We start from the raw sequence: 24,902 nt of genomic DNA, 5'->3' as shown, positions 1-24,902 counted from the left end.
AGGATTGGTAGGGATGCTTTCTACTTTTCTACACACTGTAGCGTGACTTATTGTTGCCACTCTTCCTATATATCAATGGTAAATGCCTTTGGGTCCTTAATTCCTCTGAGCTGGAAAAACAGCATTTGAATGCCTGGCACCTACTGAGACAAGAGTAAAAGATAACATGTTTCTCCAGGAAAGTATGGATTTAAACCCAGATGTAAGCAATAGCAGAATAAGGTATTTGATAAAAATATTTTTAGAATGATTTAACCTGTAAAATATATTTCCATCCATACTGATAATATATCCACGTGTTTCTATATATACGGATGCATGGTTTCATCATCAAACTCCTCCTACCACACCAAGAAACTTCTAAAGTAAAAAGAGCCCAGTAACAGTGACATTTAAATGGGAACGATGAGGTGGTTATCATCTCCTGGACTCTTCATTCACTGCCTAACATTATAGATAACCTACCTGCATCATGTTATTCTGGAAGCTTCTTGAAAGAGAACTCTTTTATGCATATTAGCATCCACTTAGATAATATTACACCAATACTGCGACCTTTTTCAATAGGTAATCATTTGCAAACTGGATGCTTCGTTTAAGGGCCTAACTTTTCCCCTTTTACAAACACTTTCAACTCCATATTAGCATAGACAAGGGAGGCCACCTTGCTTAGAGAGACCATCACACTTAGGTAGGTATCTGGTTATTTTGCATGTGTATGACACCTGGCTCTCAATTGAGCTAACACACATGGGGCATTATTAGCAAATGACTCAGTGGCTCATAATTTAGTGACTTAAAGTTTCCAATTAGGAACTATTAAGAGCACAGTCAAATATTATTTATCAAGTTTTCCAAGTTAAGCAAAACCTGAAGTACTAACATTACCTAATATAAATAGAAGTTATTTGTTAAATAAATAAACTTGGAATAGAAGTTATCAGCATAGCCATAATAACTGACTGGCAAATCATTAGTGGTTATTATTCAGTTCTGAGACCTGACTGAGAAGATAACACCACAAAACACAGAAGAATGCCAATTAAAAAGAAAAACAACACAGTGTTTATGGTAGGATAAAAAAGTACTAGTGACTGGATATTTGATGCCTATATTTTTGTTGCCAAGGCTAAGGATTGTTTTAAAGTATTATGTTCTGCCTTGATTGTGCTATTAATGTTCATGAGCAGATGAAAATTTACTCAGTTTTCAGTAATATTTGAAATTTTTACACATTGGAAACCAACCTAATTGACACTCTTCCTTCAGGTACTAGTTATGAAATCCTAAGTATTTTTGAACTAATAATTATCCTTTACATGTATCAGAGAACACTACCCTAAGTTACTTGCTAAGTATTCTCTGGGACAGACATTCCTTAACACTCAGTTTTTAGTTGTAACAAGCACGTGTTCCCACTCACTTAGGTAACAAAAAGTTGTTAGTAAGAATATGAGAAGATTGGGTCAATGGTACTGTCAACACTGATCACTTGCGTTTGCTGCCCAGCAGTGGCCCTAGATGTTTTGCTGAAGAACGGTACTCCTAAGTGGGATGCTTTGATGAGCAGTCTAGGAGGTTCTTTTTGCCAAGATTGTCTACAGATGGCCTAACACCAGAGAACATGCTGAGAATTTAATGAATGCTTAATTTAAATTTGTGATCCTTACCCTGGTTTTATTTTAGAACTCAGGCATATCGTTTTAGATGCCCTGCAAAATTCATAGACAGAGTATCAACTATCTGCTCCCCAATCTCTCCCAAACAAAATGACCTAAAACCCTATTGTTTAGTGCTTATTGTATATATATATATTTTATTATTATACTTCAAGTTTTAGGGTACATGTGCACATTGTGCAGGTTAGTTACATATGTATACATGTGCCATGCTGGTGCGCTGCACCCATTAACTCGTCATCTAGCATTAGGTATATCTCCCAATGCTATCCCTCCCCCCTCCCCCCACCCCACAACAGTCCCCAGAGTGTGATGTTCCCCTTCCTGTGTCCATGTGTTCTCATTGTTCGATTCCCACCTATGAGTGAGAATATGCGGTGTTTGCTTTTTTGTTCTTGCGATAGTTTACTGAGAATGACGATTTCCAATTTCATCCATGTCCCTACAAAGGACATGAACTCATCATTTTTTATGGCTGCATAGTATTCCATGGTGTATATGTGCCACATTTTCTTAATTCAGTCTATCATTGTTGGACATTTGGGTTGGTTCCAAGTCTTTGCTATTGTGAATAGTGATGCAATAAACATACGTGTGCATGTGTCTTTATAGCAGCATGATTTATAGTCCTTTGGGTATATACCCAGTAATGGGATGGCTGGGTCAAATGGTATTTCTAGTTCTAGATCCCTGAGGAATCGCCACACTGACTTCCACAATGGATGAACTAGTTTACAGTCCCACCAACAGCGTAAAAGTGTTCCTATTTCTCCACATCCTCTCCAGCACCTGGTGTTTCCTGACTTTTTAATGATTGCCATTCTAACTGGTGTGAGATGGTATCTCATTGTGGTTTTGATTTGCATTTCTCTGATGGCCAGTGATGGTGAGCATTTTTTCATGTGTTTTTTGGCTGCATAAATGTCTTCTTTTGAGAAGTGTCTGTTCATGTCCTTTGCCCATTTTTTGATGGGGTTGTTTGAGTAAGAGCTATCTATGACAAACCCACAGCCAATATCATACTGAATGGGCAAAAACTGGAAGCATTCCCTTTGAAAACTGGCACAAGACAAGGATGCCCTCTCTCACCACTCCTATTCAACATAGTGTTGGAAGTTCTGGCCAGGGCAATTAGGCAGGAGAAGGAAATAAAGGGTATTCAATTAGGAAAAGAGGAAGTCAAATTGTCCCTGTTTGCAGACGACATGATTGCATATCTAGAAAACCCCATTGTCTCAGCCCAAAATCTCCTTAAGCTGATAAGCAACTTCAGCAAAGTCTCAGGATACAAAATCAATGTACAAAAATCACAAGCATTCTTATATACCAATAACAGACAAACAGAGAGCCAAATCATGAGTGAACTCCCATTCACAATTGCTTCAAAGAGAATAAAATACCTAGGAATCCAACTTACAAGGGATGTGAAGGACCTCTTCAAGGAGAACTACAAACCACTGCTCAATGAAATAAAAGAGGATACAAACAAATGGAAGAACATTCCATGCTCATGGGTAGGAAGAATCAGTATCGTGAAAATGGCTATACTGCCCAAGGTAATTTATAGATTCAATGCCATCCCCATCAAGCTACCAATGACTTTCTTCACAGAATTGGAAAAAACTACTTTAAAGTTCATATGGAACCGAAAAAGAGCCCGCATCACCAAGGCAATCCTAAGCCAAAAGAACAAAGCTGGAGGCATCACACTACCTGACTTCAAACTATACTACAAGGCTACAGTAACCAAAACAGCATGGTACTGGTACCAAAACAGAGATATAGATCAATGGAACAGAACAGAGCCCTCAGAAATAATGCCACATATCTACAACTATCTGATCTTTGACAAACCTGAGAAAAACAAGCCATTGCTTGTTTATTAAATAGGATTCCCTATTTAATAAATGGTGCTGGGAAAACTGGCTACCCATATGTAGAAAGCTGAAACTGGATCCCTTCCTTACACCTTATACAAAAATCAATTCAAGATGGATTAAAGACTTAAACATTAGACCTAAAACCATAAAAACCCTAGAAGAAAACCTAGGCATTACCATTCAGGACCTAGGCACGGGCAAGGACTTCATGTCTAAAACACCAAAAGCAATGGCAACAAAAGCCAAAATTGACAAATGGGACCTAATTAAACTAAAGAGCTTCTGCACAGCAAAAGAAACTACCATCAGAGTGAACAGGCAACCCACAAAATGGGAGAAAATTTTCACAACCTACTCATCTGACAAAGGGCTAATATCCAGAATCTACAATGAACTCAAACAAATTTACAAGAAAAAAGCTTATTGTATATTTTATATATTGTCACTGAAAAAAAAACTAGGAATAATTTAGATTAATTTCATTTAATTGAATGCTGACATCTGGTAAGTAGACAAATTTCTGTTAACCCAAAATCCAAAGCTGTAACAAGGAAAACTTATGTCTAGGATTATTGTAAAAAATAAACTACTACTTAGTATTCAATGCTACAGAGTATAAACATATAAAGCCATTAACAAGAAAACAAAGTAAGTATAAGGTCTTTCTTATTGCTATGGAAAACTGCCTAGGGATTTCAGATTATTTATATGCATATGGTTTATCAAGATGTTAATTCTAAATCTTTATTTAAAAAATACTTGGCAGACATTTATTATATTGCTAATGTGCCAAAGACTGCTAAGATATCACAGGAGATATAATGAATAGGTACAGCCTCTGACATCACAGGAGTTTAGAAATTAGTGAAGAGATAGACACAGACAGAAATTATGTAGAGATATGGAAATGATTCATTTTGGATTGAGAATGCTATGATTAGACTTTAGGCTCTATTAGAGCCCTCAACACAAAACAAAACCTTCCAAACTCCCAGTTGCTCAGGGCAAAAACCTTAGAATTATTCTTAGGTCTTCTATTACTATTATACATCATATCTGATGTGTCATAATATCCTTTTGGATCACCCTCAAAATATAAATATCATCACCTATATGGCTACGTGCTGTTCCAGGCCACTATCATCTCTTACCTTGATTGCTGTATGGGCCTAACTGGTCTTCCTGTGCCTACTTTGTCATCTCTTTTTCATGGTTTTTTTTATAATACAGAAACTAGAATAATCCTATTAAAACTTTAAAGACAGACCATGTTTCTCCTTTGCCCACATCCCTCCAATGGTTTCCTGTTTCTTCAAGGGTAAAAGCTAAAGTCCTTTAGGGCCTTAAGTGATCTGGCCTCACTTACCCCTTGAACCTCATCTCCAGCTACTCTTCCTCTTGGTCCTTCTGCTCTGGCCACATTGCCCAGTCAGACATACCCCTCCCTTAGCACTGACAGTTCTCTCTTTCACCTCCTTGAGAGTCTTGATTCAAATGCAACCTTCACAATGAAACCTGCTGTGATGTCCTATAAAACAGTCATGGATTCACACCACTAGTGCCATGTGATGGTGACAGAAACAGAGCTTATTGTGGGAACAACACACAATCAGAGAAGTAGGTAGAGTGCATGCAATCTCCCAAACTCCCATTGTCCTACTGCTGAGGTGAGGCACAAATGCTCTACACACACTGTGGTTACAGTTTCAGCATCCTGCTCTGTGTATTGACAGGATATTTATGCAAACTTATAATAGCAGAAGCTCCCTGGTCACACAAGTGGCCTGTTAGAAAGAAGTGCTTCTAGAGCCAGTGGCTGGTGTCAGCCTGCTCTACCATTGAACTAACTCAGAAGTGATGAACCAGCTTTCTGCTATGCTACCAGAAAGAGGGAAAATGAGACTATAGTTTTGTTTTTCATCACCCAACCAGCTCAGTTAAAAATTGTAAGCCATCCCTCAGCGCTCATGAGTACCACTCCCTTGGCATAGTTTTTTTTTTTTCCCAGAGCACTCAGTAACGTCTAACATAATACACTTAATTATTTTTCTAAATCCATTAGCTACCTTCCCTACTAGCAAGTGGAATCTCCATTAGAGTAGGGAATTTTATCCATGCTATTCACTGCTGTATTTTAACAGTGCCTGCCCTGAAGTAGGCTCTCAATTAAGATCTGTTGAATGAATGCATTAATGAATAATGAATGAATGAATGTGGGGAACTATGGAGGAGGTTAATGGTGAAGATGCAACAACTAAACAATAAATGAGGAAAGAAGTGCTTGGATTCAATTGAAACATGTAGAACTGTACCCTTTGAGGAGGAAGGAGAAAGGGAAGGGTGGAAATTAACTGTTGAAGAATGAGTTTTGAATAAAAGAAAAATCTGAGCCAATCAGTCAGGCAATATTGAAATTTTTGTGCCCGGTCTGACAAATTGGAGTGCATCTATCAGAGGGTGGTGAAGATGGTGGGAAATTGACAACCATTTACATGATGAGGAATTGATTGATTATTTTGAAAAAGAAAAGGAAGGAATGAAGAGGTAGGAAGGAAGCATGGGGAAGGGGAAAGAACATACCAGATGAAAAGTTACCATGAGAGGGAGAGTATATAGTATATTTATTTTGAATGTACAATGCATTATTTTTATAGTATATTTGGGGTTATCTTGGTAGGAAGAATATATATTTATTTTGAACTAATCACAGTAAATAGCTATAGTACATCAAATTTCTAGATCAATAAAAGAAAAAAAACTTAATTTGTTCAGAAAATAGGGTGTTTTGTGTGGTATTGAACATAAAGTCCCTTGAGTGTTCAAGCAAAGCCTGATGATGACTTCTCAGGAGTGTTACAGAACGTTTAAAAAAACCTGTATTAGGGCTAATGGGGATGGTAAGTTTGAAGTGCCTAGATACAAGAAGAGTTTCTCTGGCATTCCTACCTATTGTTTAGATGTTAAGCTGTATTGTATATAACACTTGAGACATGAGTATGATATAGTATTTAATGCAAGCAGAGGCTCAACAAATGTTGAATGCACGAAGCAATGAATGAAAGTATAACTTAATGAAAGGAAACCCTAGCCGAATATGTAGTCAGCTTATTAATGTTATTAAGAGCAAGAGAGCTGCAGAGTTAAAACCTGCTACCTTATGCAGATTTGGGATTCAGCAGGGGAAGTCAAATATCAGTCATATATCAGGAAAAAAGAGATATCAGCATTGATCCTCATAACTAGGAGCCTGGTTAAATTTTTAGGAAGAAAAACTGGGAATTTCTCCCCATTTAGATGAATTTCTGTTTGTTTTTCAAGCAGGAGACTAGTAAAACCAAATTCTTGGATCAGGGCTATTATATGAAAGCACTATGGTAAATTCACTGCATTGAGACCAGTTATGTATGTATGTTTGTATGTATGTATGTATGTATGTATCTATGTATGTAGTTATTTTTTATATTGAGTCTCCCTCTGTTGCCCAGGCTGGAGTGCAATGGCACCATCTTGGCTCACTACAACCTCCGCCTCCTGGGTTCAAGCAATTCTTCTGCCTCGGCCTCCCGAGTAGCTGGGATTACAGATGCGTGCCACCACACCGGGCTAATTTTTTGTATTCTTAGTAAAGACGGGGTTTCACCATGTTGGCCAGGCAGGTTTCAAACTCCTAACCTCAAATGATCCACCTGCTTCAGCCTCTCAAAGTGCTGGGGATTACAGGCATGAGCCACTGTGCCTGGCCGAGACCAGTTTTCAATTTAGAACATGAGGTTATATGAGACACTATAAAAGTATTAATGAACAGTATAAAAGATGAGAAATTCTAAGATCGTAAGTACTGCTCTGAGCCTTGAAACATTTAAAAGATAGCACTGAATGAGGTTATCTGAATCTGTAGAATTTACACCTGCAAGCCATATTCTGAAGGGATCCTGGATACTGGTTGCTAACTTTTAAAGCCATCAGGCTCAGAATAAAAATGCCTTAGAGTAGCTGGTAAAGATCCTGAAGTAACTAAATAAAAAAGGGAAGCCCAGCATCACTTACTAATGAAGATGTGCAATTGCAGTTGATCAGTTGCCCAAGAACTGTAAATTATGTGGACACCACAGATGAAGAGAGAAGAATATAAAAATGTCAGCAATATGTTATAACTAACTTAGTCCATAGAATAGTGTATATACCGGAAGAGTGGAGCCAAGCTCCAGGAAATAGAAGTAGGAAACCAAAGTATCAGGGAAAAGGAGAAGGACTTTATAAATATACTTAAAATTGTCAAATGAGGCTAATGTAACACTTCACACTGGGTACCAGTATTGGAAGTGGTAGCAGGAGCAGCAGTAGTAATAGCAGGAGCAAAACACATAGCACTTCCCACATGTGAGATGCTATTCTCAGTATTTCACACCTACTAACTCTTTTAAGCCTCCTAACATGAGCATTAAACACTATGAGACAGTGTTGCATGATGAAATAAACTGGGGAAAACTCTAGATAAACTGTCACTTTCCTAGAAGGGAATATATCATACTAGCAGCATTTCTTATATATCTGTTTGACAAAAGAAATCTTTTTATGGTACTTCTCACAGGGCTAGAGATTCCTGGAATACTCCATTGGAGATACTGATCTGATATATGTAAAAGGGGTTTGAAAAGTAAGAGTGTCCTGTTAATCATCAAATTATTGAATTTCAGAATTCTTAGGTTCTCTTATTCCATATAAAATATTTAATACAATGTTTCAGACAAATGGTCATTCAAGTATTGTTTAGGAGCCTGCATTGGCTAGAAGTGCAGTCTCTCAGAAAGATAAGGCATTTCACCATGGAAAGGCAATACAATTCATTGAAAACACTTTTTTTTTGTATTATACTTTAAGTTTTAGGGTACATGTGCACATTGTGCAGGTTAGCTACATATGTATACATGTGCCATGCTGGTGCGCTGCACCCACTAACTCGTCATCTAGCATTAGGTATATCTCCCAATGCTATCCCTCCCCCCTCCCCCCTCCCCACCACAGTCCCCAGAGTGTGATATTCCCCTTCCTGTGTCCATGTGATCTCATTGTTCAATTCCCACCTATGAGTGAGAATATGCGGTGTTTGCTTTTTTGTTCTTGCGATAGTTTACTGAGAATGATGGTTTCCAGTTTCATCCATGTCCCTACAAAGGACATGAACTCATCATTTTTTATGGCTGCATAGTATTCCATGGTGTATATGTGCCACATTTTCTTAATCCAGTCTATCATTGTTGGACATTTGGGCTGGTTCCAAGTCTTTGCTATTGTGAATAATGCCGCAATAAACATACGTGTGCATGTGTCTTTATAGCAGAATGATTTATAGTCATTTGGGTATATACCCAGTAATGGGATGGCTGGGTCAAATGGTATTTCTAGTTCTAGATCCCTGAGGAATCGCCACACTGACTTCCACAATGGTTGAACTAGTTTACAGTCCCACCAACAGTGTAAAAGTGTTCCTATTTCTCCACATCCTCTCCAGCACCTGTTGTTTCCTGACTTTTTAATGATTGCCATTCTAACTGGTGTGAGATGATATCTCATTGTGGTTTTGATTTGCATTTCTCTGATGGCCAGTGATGATGAGCATTTTTTCATGTGTTTTTTGGCTGCATAAATGTCTTCTTTTGAGAAGTGTCTGTTCATGTCCCTCGCCCACTTTTTGATGGGGTTGTTTGTTTTTTTCTTGTAAATTTGTTTGAGTTCATTGTAGATTCTGGATATTAGCCCTTTGTCAGATGAGTAGGTTGCGAAAATTTTCTCCCTTTTTTTTTGTATTAAAGTAGTGTTTTTCTTGTATAAATCTCATTCACTGACTGCCTGACTGCTGTAATAAAGTCCTCTTATAACTCCAAGTTACAAAATGACAAAAAGAAAAATTAGAATAAGGATGGAAAATTTTAGAGAAAAGTTTAAAATTAATACAGTGGAACTGCAGTGGGTCGAATGGTGGCCCTTCAAAAAGATATGCCCACCCAGGACCTGTGAACCTGTGAATGTGACTTTATTTGAAACAGGGGTCTTTGCAGATGTAATTCAGTTAAGGATCTCAAAATGAGATCAAGCTGTATTTAGGTGGGCCCTAAATCCAATGACAGGTGTCCATAAGAGAAAAGAAGGGACAATGATACACACAGAAGGTGACGTGAAGACCAGCAGAGACTGGAGCGGTGCATCTATAAACCAATCCATGCCAAGGATTGCCAGTAGAAACTGGGAGAGGAGCATGGGAGGGATTCTCCCTCACAGCCTCCAGGAAGAATTAGCCCTGCTAACACTTTGGTTTTCAACTTCTGGCCTCCAGAAGGGTGAGAGAGTAAACTTCTGTTGTTTTAAGCCACTTGGTTTGTGATAATTTTATAGCAGTACTAGGAAACCAATATAACGAGATTAAAACAAATATTTAAATTACCAGAATAAAATTAGATCATATCAAACCTAATTGCAAAATGACCGAGGAAAAGATGACAAAAAAACTGAGGATACAATAAAATCAGAAAATAAAGGCAGGTGAATATGGGAATGCTGAATTAAAAGGGCAAGGGAGAAACTAAGTTAAGTGGATGGTTAGGAACCCGTACGAAGGAGATAATAAATATTGTCTCTATTCTATTGTAATATAACTAATAAATAGTAGTTAAGGAATTATTAGGATGTTTAAGGAATTATCAGGAATAAGAATGCTACTTTATGTTCTACTGAGTTAAATAAATACGACACAAATTATCCAAGTTTCTGTTTCTACCCAAAATACTGACTAAAAATGAAGGATAAGCATGTTGTTGGATGGTGAATAGAATAATGGGGACAGTGGGTGGCAGGAAAGAGACCACACCCAGGGAGAGACAGCCTAGGCTCTGTTCTGGCTTCTACTTCTTCCTGCAACGTCAACCTTATGGCTCCAATGACAAAAGTAGCCTTCGTCAATCTTTGAAGAATTGCTACACTATTTGTCACCACACTGAAAGGAACATGCTGATCTACACTTTGTTTTCAAACTCACCCATATTCCCATGCTTTTCCAGTTTCAACTTAGCACTCTAATATCTGCTGTGTCTCCTGTGAACCTTAGACTCTGACTTCTCTTATTTAGCCCCTTCTGAGGCTATTTCATGCAAGGCATGTGCAAAAGTACAATTGAGAATGACAAGCAAAGGGTCCTGGCTTCTAGGGCTCCAGCAAACAATGCACCAGAAGAAATTAAGCCTATATACAAATGCCTATAATTCTCACATAACTATATTCTATGTGAACTATGAAATGGAGTATTAATGATTCATAAAATTCTACCTTCAATCCAGACCACTCTCCTCAGTGCCAGCTGCATCCTGAACCATTGAATATCTGCAGGTACCTAAACATTGTGCAAAACTGAATATATTCTCTTTTCTCTTAAATCTGTTCTATCTCTTCTGTTTCCTGGATTGTTAATAGTTTTATCACTTGCCAGTTGTCCAAAGCAAATACTTATGTACCATACTTGTACTAATTTGATTTCAAATCCTTTATCCAATCAACTCAACCTCTAAGATATACGCAAACCTGCCACTATCCTTCTCTGCTGTCACTATGCAACTCACGTTCAAAGCATGCTTATCCCTCTCACGGACATCTGCAATAGCCTCCTAACTCATCTTCCCTCTGTGCATGCCTCCCTCTAGGCCACTCCTCAGGAACAGTCAGTGGTCTTTTAAGACAATGTAAATTATTTCATGCCATTTTCTGTCTGTAAAACTTCAATACTTTCCTAGTGCAAATATCAGAATCCACTAACTATACTCACAACACGTTGGTCCTTTTTCAGTTCCTTAAACATGTGAAGTTCTCTACTGCTTATGAACCTTCACACAAACGACCTCTTTGCTATGCAGGTTCCCTATTGGCCACCACCCCACACCCTGTCAGCTCTTGTAGATCCTTTAAGTTTAGCCTGACTGTCACTTCTTCAAAAAGCCCTTCTCTGACCCTGAAGGCTAAATGGCCCTGCTCCCATTTCCTTGCACTTATGCTTCAGCTTCATAACGATTATCAAAACTTGTGATTATTGAAGGCGTTTGTTTTTGTCTGTTCTTGTTCACCAGATTGTGTATCTTATTCACTATTATAATTCCAGTATCTAGCACAAGGCCTAGCACATACTAAGTACTGAAAATATTTTCAGGATAAAGGGATGAATGAATGAATGAATGAATGAATGAATGAAGCAAATCCAATGAGGTCACAGGTAAGGAACGGATGGCTTCAAATATGATCGGTTCAGTACATGCTAGTGTTCCACACGTCCTGAAATCAATGGACAAGATGCTTCTATGTCTGAAGCAGGCAAAAGAAGGACACTGTCACTACCTCCCAATTCTTCAGATATAGCCAGCAAATGGGATCATCTCAACTGAAAACTTCTATTCTGAAATATTTCAGACTTAAAGTAGCAAGGAGAGCAAAAGGAATTCCCACATATTTTTCATTCAGACTCCCCAAATGTTAACATTTTATGATGTTTGCTTTATCAATCTATGTATTTTTCCTGAGCCACTTGAGAATAAATTGCAGACATAATGCCCCTTATTGCTAAATACTCAGCACACGTTCCTGAAAAACAAAGGTATTCTCTTCTCTTATATAACCACAGTACAATTATCAAAAGCAGAAAATTGCATTGATGCAGTACTATTTTTTAATCAAGAGAATTTATTCAATATTTGCCAATTGTATCACATCTTTTATAGCAACATATATACACACATATTTTATAACATATACAAAATATGTTACTATACACACACACATATATATACATACGTGTGTGTGTGTGTGTGTGTATGTATCTTCCCAAACCCTGTTCTAGGATTCAATCCAAGACCACATGTTATATGTAGTTGTCACATCTCTTGGTCTCCTTTAATCTGAAACAGTTCCTCAGACTTTTTCTTTAACGACACTGAAAGTTTTAGAGTATAGACCAATTATTTTGCAGAATGTCTTTTAGTTTGGGATTGTCTGATGTTTCCTCATGATTAGATTCCACTTATGCTTTTTGGGGACAATAATACCACCAAAGTGTTGGTGTGTCCTGCTTGGAGCATTATATTAGGAGGTACATGATATTTATTTGTCCCATTATTAGGGATGTTAACTTCAATCACTTGGTTATTACTATTACTCTTTTGTAATTAATAAGTTCTTACAGAAGATACTTGGATATTATATAAATATAGTGATAGCCATTTAAAAAAATTACCCAACTCTACTCTGTGGCCCAACTAATTCTCTACAAATGAAAACTTGGCAAAATATTTAAGGTCTGCTTATGGGTCACAAAATAGCTAAACATACAACTTTTCCTAATGCACCAATCTGTTAACATTACCTCACCTGCTTCTCTCATGCAAACAAAGGAAAAAACCTAAGATGCTATTTTTAAAAGAACATTATAAAATCTCTAATTTCATTCCTCATTCATCAGATGAGAAAGCTAAGGCCCAGACAGGCTAAGTGACTCGCCTAAGGTCAGACAGCTACTCTGGCAGACCTCAAAATAATTATGTGTTCATTGTAGAGCAAGAAAGGCAAAAGTCAATTTAATGCCCTTCAAATATACAAGCCCTACAGGTAAACCTAAAGCAATCTAAGGCAGGTTTGAGATGACCATTTTGGAAAATAACGGGATTTTTGCAAAGATCCACAGAACATCTTTCACGGAGTCACTGAAGTTTCTAGAGGAAGCCCAAGAGCTCCCTGCTATGCCTGAGTTCTCTCTTTGTTCTTTTTCTTTCTCTCTTTTCCTCTCCCTTAGAAATGCTCTTAAGTCATTCCAAAGACAAAGATAAAATCCCATCACTCTGGGAGAGAGGCTGAGAGACAGCCTACAATGGGCTCCTAACTTTAAAATGTTATGCTCCTTGCCCAATACTTTGGACATTTGCTTAATTCTAATCAATATCTTTTTAAATGTTACTTTGAATTTGCATAAGATAGTCCTGTCATAATCTTATCACATTGTACATACTTGAAAAAATAATTGGTAAACATTCTACGAACATTCTAACCTAGAGTAGCCCAAAAGTAAGTGGCCACTACAGTGCCCTGGGGCTTTCTTTTCCAAGGTGACTAGATTATTTAAAAATAATAACAATAATAAACAGCAGGTTTCAGGAGTTGAAGTTCTATTCTCAACCTCTACTCAGAACACAGAATGCTTCCAAGCTTTACCTTGCCTGCTCTGTATCCTCCAAGGACTTTTAGAAGTAATGGAGATGCCATTTCTGTCCAACCCAGTATCCCAAGGTAATAATGCTTGGCAAATGTTATTTTTAGATGATAGCAGCATACCTAAAGCTATGAACCAAAGGTAAGCAATATGAAGACATCTTGCACAATCTTTCTATACAAACATGCAGCATTTCCTCCTTACCACTTCCTGGGATGTATAAAATGCATAAAAATAGAAGCAGTCTTTCTTTAAGGGTGAGCTTTTATCAAGACTTGGTATAAAAATAAGCAAGTTATATTTAAAAAATCATAAAGGCAAAGATGTACATTGCTATGAGTCATAATTAGTAAATGTATTCAAGCCTTAGAAACATAGGAAAGTGCTGTGTTAGAATAAGAGTTAGAAGTAGCAGCAGTAGTAGAGGAAGTAGAAGTTGTAGAGTCAGCAGTAACTTTTACTGTTTACCATGTAAGAGCACTATGCTAAGTGCTTTATATAGAACACCTCATTTAGTCCTCAGAACCATCTTAGTCTTCCTCTAACTTTATACAAAGTTAGTATAAAGTAAATAAAACACTGGAATGGTATCACAAATTTGATCTAAGATTGTAATCCTTCTTTGCAGTAACGAATGACTAATCTTGGAGTGTTAACCACTGTGCAATCATACCAACCTACACCCCTTCTCTCCTTTTGAGTTGCTTTACGAGGGAGATCTTACCTGACCACTCTATATAAAAATATGAAACTCCTCCAAACCAGACTTGCCTGAGTTTCCCCATTAAAATGTAAACTCCATAAAGGTAGGAACTTTGTCTTCTTAATTGCTATATCCCAGAACCAGAACAGTGCCTTGTATGTGTTAGGTGTTTAATATATATCTGTTTAACGAATGAATGAATAATTGATGAACAAAACCAAACTATAACAAATATAAAATTTTCAATGAATTGTTTGCTTTCCCTTCACAATTACAAAAAAAATTTTAGTGGCTTGATTCAAGTTGTCAGAATCTCTTAAAAAGACTGGGTAGGGAAGTTTGAACTCATGAGTTTATTTGTTGAAAAATTTATCTGGGGCTAGCATGGATATTCAAAGACATTCTACTGGCTATGCTTTTTTTAAAGAAAAAGTCCTGTAATTCCCTTCTTAGTTGTCAAACAAGTTGAGCATTAAATACTTCATTAAACATGAGATATAATTTTAAGTTAGACAACTTCATTCATTGCCGGGCTACATTCTCTGAGTACCTCCATGTACTAAACACTAAGGAATTGGCTGGGAGTGAACCACAGAGTGAAATATGAGGGTTAGTGACCTTCCTACCTAATACGGGACATCTGTTCTCCCTGTCTGCCCACTTCTCCCTCCTAGGCTCTCTAGAGCTAAGTGAACAACTCAAACAGGATTTTTCATCTAACCGACCTCCCTGGCAACTTTTATTATCTCTTGCTGCTGGGAAGGCAAAGAAACAGAGCTTTGAAAATTACATGTTTCATGCTGGGGGAAATGTCAGAGCTTCAACAGAGTTTTAAGATATTGGTAGGAAAATTGTTTTTTTGGAGAAAACTTCCATTTTTGAATGAGCAAAAATTATGCCTATTTGAGAATCTAAAATAATCAGGTAATCTTGGGCTAAAAAATAACACGATAAAATCTAATAGGTGTTTAAAGTTTTAACATAAAGTTCGTTCTGCTTTCATTGCACGAGCTTAGGCATACATCATTGATCACTGTAAGGAGAACATATATTAAGTTACTTAAATAAAAAATATGTCAGTTGATGTGACAGATTGTTTGTTTACCTGAATTGAAATGTATAAAACTTCACTGATGTTGTTGAAACCCAGAGCATTACCTGTTCCCCTTTCAGTTTCTGCTTTCAAGGAAAAATATAAAGTTATATTAAACCGACGCAAATTCTGTTTTCAAATACCTCTTGATATCCCAGTTTTGCTTAGGCTAAAGATTCTAAGAGTAATGAAATTGTATTCACTTCTTCCCCAAAACACTTATTTAAAAAAAATAAAATGATATCAGATTAAGAAAATAAAATCACACCTTCTTGATGACATTTTTCAATTTTTTTGTTACATGCTCTATCTCCAGGAAGATTATGTAACATTAAACGATGAGAGAAAAGGTTTTCGACTTAGTCTCACAGTCCAACCATAACATGCTTTTGTTTGCATGCTAATCTTTTGTGATTAGTTGTGGCACACAGCTCATTCTGAAAGAAAGTGGCTAATGTATGGTTTTAGAAATACTAGCATCCAAAAAAACACATTAGTAATGTCAAAATTCTTAAAGTAGTCATTGAAATAGACCATAAGCAGATTTGAGATACTAGGCTAACTGGAGAGCTGTGTACCAGCCCTGCTTAAATACTATTACTCAAACAGAATTATGACCTCACACATTACATGTAAGTTAAAAAGAGTTTAGTTAATATAAAAGTCAATGAAAAGTATGAAATGTAAATATTAGAATATCTTTTACGTTTCTGCTGGATTTTTGGACATAAACATAATTTTTAATTTGCCATAAAGATCTATAATTAGACATGTTCACAAGCCTGTTGGTCCATCTGACTCTGCTTAACTCCAGAAAAGAAGTCCTTGCTCATGCATTAGCGCATCCATTGGTTATATTTTAAAATTTGGAAGGAAGATGTTTAATGTTATTGTGCCCCTAATTTTTAAGTGACAGCAAATTGTATTCTCAATTACAATACTTACAGCTGTTGCCTGCTCTATTACCCCTCTGTCCAGCTGAATGTTCTGGCTCCTTGTATGGAAACTGCAGAGTTGTATCTAAGGTTCTGAACCCTTCCTTGAGAGAATGATGCTTGTAGTACTCCACAAGTTCCTTTGGAAAAAAGAATCCAACATATTTTTGATAAGGATACTTTTGTTCTCAAACACATGAACTCCTGAGCACATAAATACAATAAGGATGACCAATTTAATGCTAAATTTTCCATAGGTATATGGAAGATTAAGCAAATGATAATCTCTCCCTGCTGTCTGGATGTACATGACAGCTACCTAATAGCTGTCCTTGTTACTCAGGCCATTAATAATATGAGTTACCCCCTATTGTTATTCACAGATGGAGAACATCCTGTCTTCAGTCAGATGTAGCAAATGAAAAGAAACAATACTAAACCTCAGTTTCAGTGTAGTAATTATTGTTCTTATTTATGAAATACTTGCCTTTCTAAACCAAAATAAAAGGAACAGCTGCTTGCTGAATATACAGCAATTTCTACTTTCCTGCACTTATTTTCTTTCAAAATGGCAGAAAAACAAACTTACGCTTTTTCGTGGTAAACAAAAGTTGATAAAGCACAAATGGTACTTGACGCTGTTTTTAGTTTCTGATGAAGTATAGTACCTGTCATAGCTCCGCATATCTGCTACTCACAGAGGTCAATGTAATTCTTTCCAATTTTCTCTTATAAATAATTTGTCTTAAATACATCTAAACCTAATGTAATAACCACATGCCATCCTTCAGACTATCGTTTCAGAAAATTTCACAGGTTGGTTTCATAGATTCTGCAGAAGTCTGAATCTCTCTACTGTAAACTGAAACTGAATAATAATTCACAATAAAAATGTATCTTATCATCAAATGAGTCCTGTAGATATAAAATTTCTTATAAATATCTGAAATGAAAATAAACGAAAAATCACTTTTAACTTAATTATTCAATGTTTCTATTGGAGCGCCTTTTTAAAAATAAAAAATAAAAAAAAAACCAGAAAAAAAAACCACTTGTTTCTTCTAAAAATCCCACTGCCATCAACTTAATATCTCTGTTCAGTGGTTATGTTCAAAGTTCCCCAGACAAATCAATGAGTCCAAAAATCAGTTGAAAGAAGAAAAAGAGAATCATCAATGATTTATTATTTATGACAAAACTTGAGTATGTTGTGGAATGCACTGTACCAGGAGCTTCAGGGGTCACAGAGATTATAAAGATAAGCCTCCTGCCATTGAGGAATTCTCATCCTGGAAGGGAAAGTTCAAAGGCAGGAGAGAGAACTTTGTTTTGTGTATCCAATGGGAAGGGTGACGGAAAGTTTTGTAATACAAGTAGCTTGGCTTAAACTGAAGAACTAGTAAAATTACAATAGCCAGGAACCAGGGAAAGATCATTTTAGGTAGAGCAGGCAGGCTGGAAACAGACATAAAGGTGATAAACAAAGACCACCTTTCATAAGCTAAAAGCAGCATAGTTTGGCTAAAGCATTGGATAAGGGAAATGGCAATTTTTCAATCTCACCTATAAAATGGGGCTAATAAACCATTTCACAGATGATAACAAAGAATATATAAAGTACCTAATACATGTGAAAAACTGTAACAGCTACCCCATTATCCCATGTGCCAGGCCCTTTACATGGCTCCTTATAACTTTCACTCAAGAACATTATGAAATGGGCCTTATTCCCATTGAAGCTCAAATATCAGTGAGGTGAGTGAACTTAGGCAAAGTCACATAGCTAGCGCCTTTATCCAAAGTTTGTGCTCTTAACTGTATCATACTATTAGCAAATAGTGCCTAGCAAATGTAAATACAAAAACAAGAGCCAGGCATGGTGGTTCATGCCTGTAATCCCAGCACTTTGAGAGGCTGAGGCAGGCGGATCACCTGAGGCCAGGAGTTCGAGACCAACCTGGCCAACATGGTGAAACCCTGTCTCTACCAAAAATACAAAAAAGTTAGCCAGGTGTGGTGGCAGGTGCCTGTGATTCCAGCTACTTGGGAGGCTGAGGCAGGAGAATCACTTGAACCTGGGAGGTGGAGGTTGCAGTGAGCCGAGACTTTGCCACTGTACTCCAGCCTGGGCAACAAGAACGAAACTCTGTCTCAAAACAAAACAAAACAAAACACCAAAACACACACACACAAAAAACAGGGAGGCAAAAGTGAAGTAGTTTTTGCTATGTGTTCATGATGTACTAGGAACTTTGTTTTCTTAGACTTAAAATGTTAGGGTCTTCCAAATATTGTATCTATAACTTGAAAAATATGTATTTCTTCCTTTCTTCCTTGGGCCCAGATAATGTGGGTCCTTGTTGAAGCAAGAAATTTGTAATCAGACCGACCTTTAAAAACAAAGAGAAAAAGAAACAAAAGACCATGTAGAAGTTTGTATCTCCAAAATGGTTTCAATGATCAGAATATGCATTTGTATTTTGGTGAATTTTAACATGTTTTGCACAGACAAGGTATAGAATTAAATTCTACTTAGTGACCAATATTGCTATTCATTTTTTAAAAATATAAAGCAAAATTTTGTGAGGTCTCTGGAATATATATATATACACACACACACACACACGTATACATAATGTCACTGATACAAACGATACCGAAGTTTTCTCCTAGTCTTATTACTTAAATTGAGTAAAATGTGTTATTTTCTTTAGCAAATGTGAAAACAAACTTGAAAGGAATTATAAGCCATAGCTTTGAACTTCAACATAATTTTGTTATAGGTAATATGAATTTTATGATTCTTGCTATGAATTACAATTTATGTGAATTTGGCTAGAAACCATAGAATTATCATACTGAAAAATGATTTGGTGATTATTTAATACTCGCCCACCCCAAAATTTTATGGAAGAAAAAATGAGTTTTCCAAGGCCTAGGGTCATGCGGCTTACTTAGTAAGCTGCAAAACACTCTTTATCACTTCACTAAGCATGGAAGATATTTTAGTTCCATTTTTACAGTCTTATGAGGGTAAATCTTCCTACATGTTTCTAACTGGGTAGAACTAAATAGTGTCACCATGGATCTTTTCCAATTTGCCTTTATGCTTTCTGTATTTTAGTCTAATCCACCCCTGCTTTAACAGTCATTGACCTTCAGGTACAACAAGTAAATAAGAAGACTCTAAACAAAAGAAATCGCTAAGCTTTCCTTATCTCACACTGACACAGCAGTGTCAACAATTCAAGTCTCTTAAAAATAATGAGTGAGAGCCAGTCATTCCAATTACCAAGGAAACAGGCAATGGAGATGGTTTATAAACAGCATTTGGACATGGACTGTCTGGCATACATGAAAATTAGAACAAAATTAATGCCTTGTAATCTGGATACAGAAATTCATTTAGGATTTGAATTTAATGACTAAGGAAAACAAAGATTCTGATTAACCAAGCTATTGAAACTCAAGGGAAAAAGGTTAGGTCAAAACCACCTAAGGCCAATCTTCTCATTGAGAAACCAGTTAATTTAAAAGAAGCTCTGGAGTTTGCTTATGTTTTACACACTTTCCAGATTTAAATTTAATTCCAGGCCCTACTGTGTTTCACAGATAGAAGAGTAAACTAATACCAATAATAAGAGGATACTGAACTATTCTTAAGAAACAACTCAAATTCACAGATCACTCCTTACTTATAATAGACAAGTGTGTTATTTGACTCCAACATGATAAAAGGTAACTCCTTGAAGTTTGTATGATCTTGATTTTGAGAAACCTTCACACCAATTAATCATCTTCTACCTCCTTCCAGAAGTTCAGGTTGCTAAAACATGAGCTATTCCTTCTGACCAAGTATCCATGTGGCATTTCCCAGCCTAGGTTCCAAGGACTGCTCTATGGTGAGGTTCTTGGTGTAGACGTATTTACTGATTCTTAGGCTTCTTTTTAGAATGGTTAAATCCTTTTGAGTTCTCCAGAAAGTGATTTCACATAGTAAGGACTCAATATAAATTTGCTCAACAAATGAACAGAAACAAAATGGAGGGGTAGCTTCAGATTAGTTCAGCTGCCTCTTCAGCAATTTTTATAGTTATTTACTAAACTTGATAAAAGCACTTTTCTGATATTGAGATTTTTTTCCAGCTCCTTGTTTTTCTTTTCATAATTACATCCTTTGCTAATGTTTGTTAGTTTCATTTTGCTTTGCTAAAATTCTTAGTTCCTTCCCTTTAACACACTGTGATACGTGCTTCCTTACAAAAGATGCCCAGATATGGAGAAAAAAACACATATGCACGTGTCTCTAATAGTGGCATTGCTGAGATTTTATACATAACATATAAGAAAAGCTTACTTTAGTCCTGTGACAAGTACTTTTAGTTATTTTTCCAGAAAATATCATTGTAGAAACTTTTAAGGCTCTCTGGCACAATTTTTTTTTAATGCTGGGTCTCTATTGCTTTCACTATAATCGCAGCTTTTACATGCAGATAGGAACTCATGTATCTACGTCTACCAATCCAGGTCACTGTGGTATTACTGGCTTTTCACATCTAACCTTGGCTTCTGAAGAACTGCCTTGAGCTGAACCCAGGTGACACAAAGCTAAATTGATTGGCCCTTTTCAGTGACTATTCCTTTCATCTTCTTTGCTTGTCTCCTCTGATGGGAGTTACTTTTGCTACTTTCAAAGTCTGCAAGGCTGGCAGTTATCTTTGGCTCTGCAGCAGTTTTTTAAGTCCCATAGTAACTATAACACTGTGGAGCAGCCTCATTACCATCCAAGGAAGTTCTGCAGGTGAAAACTCAAGCTGGTACGTCTTGCAGAGATGTGGAGAGCCCCTGTGCGTGCTTTTATCATGTCTCAGCTGTGTCTGTCATTCATTATTTGTGCATCCACTTGCCACCTCCCTCCAAGTTTTCATTTTATGAAGAACCTCCTCTGGTCCAATTCTCTCTGTGCTCAGCCTGCTTGTTTCAACAGAATGTAAGTTACTTCCAGCAGGGAGGATGCCTGGATCTTGGTTACAAATTTGACAGAGTTTACATTTTCCAGGACACGACCTTGCTGCCCATCCTTAGCTTTTGAACTGGGAATGATCTTTACATCCAGAGATTTTCTTATTTTTCTTTCAACTCAAGATGCTTCAATTTCTTTAAAACACTGACACCTGCCTTGAAGCAGTTCTACATTTTTGGATAAGGCATTCAAGCTGGCCTATTTTGTAAGGCTCTCTTACACTCAGTTTAACTTTAATGTTAACATCTGCAAAGTGCTTTGAGATGTTTTCTGGAAGGATGCAGTATGTATCATTTAATTGATGGTTCAATCAATGAGTGGTCCTTCCCAATGTTACTCAAGGTACTTAGCAGTACAAATGCATCTTATGTCCTATATCCAAACTCTTCATTATCTCAGGAAACTACCAAACTTGAGAAACATACTTGAGACCACTTAAGGAAATGTGAATTTAGAGTTTACTGTTAGCAACGCATACATAATGACATATACACATTGTTTAAATGACATACACAAAATATTCTTATATGCTAACAAAAGTATGAATAAGTTCTATTTTTTTTAAACTGTGGGAATAATCCTTATTCATTTGATGTGATTTGACAATATACTATTTCCATTTAAATATACAATTCCTATGAAATATCAACTGTTAAGTGGCAAAAATGTTACCTTGTTAATGCGTAAAGTATCTAAGATAATGAATGAGAACCATGGTAGAGATCACTTAAAATAGCAAAAAATACAAAAATCTTTTCAATTTGACTTTATATTGCATTTTATAAAAAATGAACCTAAATGTTAGACATATTTTACTAATTACAACTTTTTGTGTTATAATTTAAAATACTGTCCTCTGCCTGAATCAGGACATAGAGGCAAAGGAAGAAAAAAAGAGGAAAGAAAGGTATATTTAAAATCTGCTGTATCATTTAAACACAAACCAAAACTCTATCTAAACCTGCAAACAATTTACAATGAAGATTATGATTTGAGCAATATAAAACTTGGAGATTTATAAATTAGAATTTTCAGGATTTTGTTGCAAAATTAGAATATGATTATCTTTAAATAACTTTTCAGTGAGCAAAATTTCCAAGAAACTATAGAATTAAAATGACCTTTCTAACAAAAGAAAAACAAAAGATTGAAAAGTAATAATCAATGCTTACCATTAAACTTTTAAATTTTCTATTTTCTGCAATGTGAAAAAAACCATCTCTTGTTAAAATCTTGATGTGCTTTGCTTCATTATTGTACCTGTAGGCAATGAATAACTTATGAATATAAATGTGTTTTTAATCAGTAGAAATCAATAATTACCAGAGGGCATGCCCCAATAACATTATAGGAATTAATTCTGCAGACAAAAATATATACCTATGCCAATACACTGGTGACAGCTAATTAACAAAATATATTTACTGGATTGGTTGAGGATACAACCAATATTTGAAGTGAGAAGGGAGGTTGGATTTGACTATTCATTATGCACAATTTATTAAGTTCAGTTTGAAAATATAGAAAAATAAGACAAAAATCTAGAAATTTATACTGTATTTACTAGAAATATACACACATCAAACCACCAAAACACAATATTATGAAAGAAATCTAATATGCCAATTAGCAACCTATAACACTTTTTACTGCTTTTCAAAGATATATTTTCAAGTATTAATGAACTGTCTGGATAGATGCATTATTTCTTCTTCAATTAGAACTTTGGTTTTCAACTTCAGTGTTATACATGTCAGATGGTCTATGCAATTATGAAAACAGGAAATCTATTTCTGTAAAAGTACTTGTCCTACTTACTTAATGCTAATTGCATATTCTCCTGACTCTTTGGTCCTGTGCCTCACAAGGTAAGTACTATTTACCCTGTTAATAAGTTCAGTCTCTGCTTGCAATCTTTCCATTGCTCCAGCATACCTGTAAAAAACAATGACACAGAAAATTTGGATAATATACCTGGAAGAGAACAGAGGCTAAAAGTAAGTATCTCTCAATATTTAATTTAGTGGCAGATCTGAGCTGTTGGTAATTCTATATTAATTACATTGTTTAAGAAAAATAAATCAGAAAAAGGTCCTTTAATACGTCCAAACACAAATGCTCTACAAAACTAACAACAGCAAAATGAACAGTGCCTAATACCCACTAAGCACCTAGTAAATAAATGGGACACAGAGGAGTCAGTGGGTATTGGGTAAAAAGACAGTTGTGGGGAGCTTAGGGACAGGAAGGAAAAAGACTTGTAGGGAGAGACTGCCCTGTATAAGATACACAGACACATTTATTTTAGCTTTTCTATATATACTATGAAATGAAATCTCCTTTAAGTATATTTTTAAAGAAAATTCTAGCAATAAGTTATTTTAAATAGTTTTTTTGTTATGAGATTAATTCATATAGTCCACAATTTTGATAAATTTTCTTAAGCAATTAGTAATAATGAGTAAAATTTACTTTTAAAAGGTAGATATTTTTCTTTTTTTTTTTTTTGCATAGAAAGAACATTTCTCATTCTCTTTATTTGCTAAATACAGGCAAGCCCAAAGCAATGCAGTCTATTTAACATGCTAGTAACTTTTTTTTTTTTTTTTGAGACAGAGCTTCTCTCTCTTGCCCAGGCTGGAGTGCATGGCACCATCCCAGCTGCCTGCAACCTCCGCCTCCTGGGTTCAAGGGAGGCCTCTGCCTCAGCCTCCCAAGTAGTTGATACCACCGGTGTGGTTGATATTTTTCAAAAACAGAATTCAATCTCCCTAGACTTTGCTGGCCTTAAACATACAGAAACTCCATAATAACTGTAATAATAAAAGGCCAAAATTCAATCTTAAAATAATCTTTAATGACCCCTCAAATCATACATAGGTGTAAAATCTCCTGGCAAGTTACATCAGAGATTTTAGTCAATAGAACTTAAAAGAAAAATTCTGTTTAGATTGGTTCTCTTTCAAAGCTAGTCAATAATTAATGTACCCGAAAATCCTCTGGTTCACATATAGACCCATGTAACTTTGTATAAACATCCACCTGTAATGCAAACTTAATATTCATTTAAAACGCACATAGCAGGCATTCAGCAAAAGTTTGTTGATGGAGGACATGTTAGGTTTCCATCTAGTATAAAAGAGGAACTAAAGGCATTTTATGCAGATGGTACCTTGCGTTTAAAGAAAAGTTATAACAACTCATGAACTACTAGGACCTAGTATAATCTGACTCATGCCTACCTCTCTTCAACCTTATCTCTTACATCTGCCTTCATCACTAGTCTCCAGCCTTCTTTCAGATCCAGGAGTTTCTCAAGCTCCTTTTGCGCTTAGGGTCTTCTCACAGACTG

The 24,902-nt window shown here is 36.2% G+C and overlaps 1 protein-coding gene across 6 annotated transcripts in view; it reads right to left on the bottom strand.

Annotated features, from left to right (window-relative positions):
* VAV3 (vav guanine nucleotide exchange factor 3) overlaps positions 1 to 24,902 on the bottom strand; it is a 401,666-nt gene that overhangs the window by 9,400 nt on the left and 367,364 nt on the right. For all 6 annotated transcript variants that reach the window (XM_016923622.3, XM_016923599.4, XM_016923612.4 and 3 more), the window contains 3 exons: positions 23,369 to 23,485; positions 22,723 to 22,810; positions 16,538 to 16,667 (listed from right to left, as the gene is read on the bottom strand). In XM_016923622.3, coding sequence (XP_016779111.2) covers positions 16,538 to 16,667; positions 22,723 to 22,810; positions 23,369 to 23,485 — 335 coding nt within the window. The remainder of the gene's footprint in view (positions 1 to 16,537; positions 16,668 to 22,722; positions 22,811 to 23,368; positions 23,486 to 24,902) is intronic.

The sequence above is a fragment of the Pan troglodytes genome, chromosome 1 (assembly GCF_028858775.2).
Source record: "Pan troglodytes isolate AG18354 chromosome 1, NHGRI_mPanTro3-v2.0_pri, whole genome shotgun sequence".
NCBI lineage: Eukaryota > Metazoa > Chordata > Mammalia > Primates > Hominidae > Pan > Pan troglodytes.
This window is presented reverse-complemented; position numbering and strand designations above follow the sequence as displayed.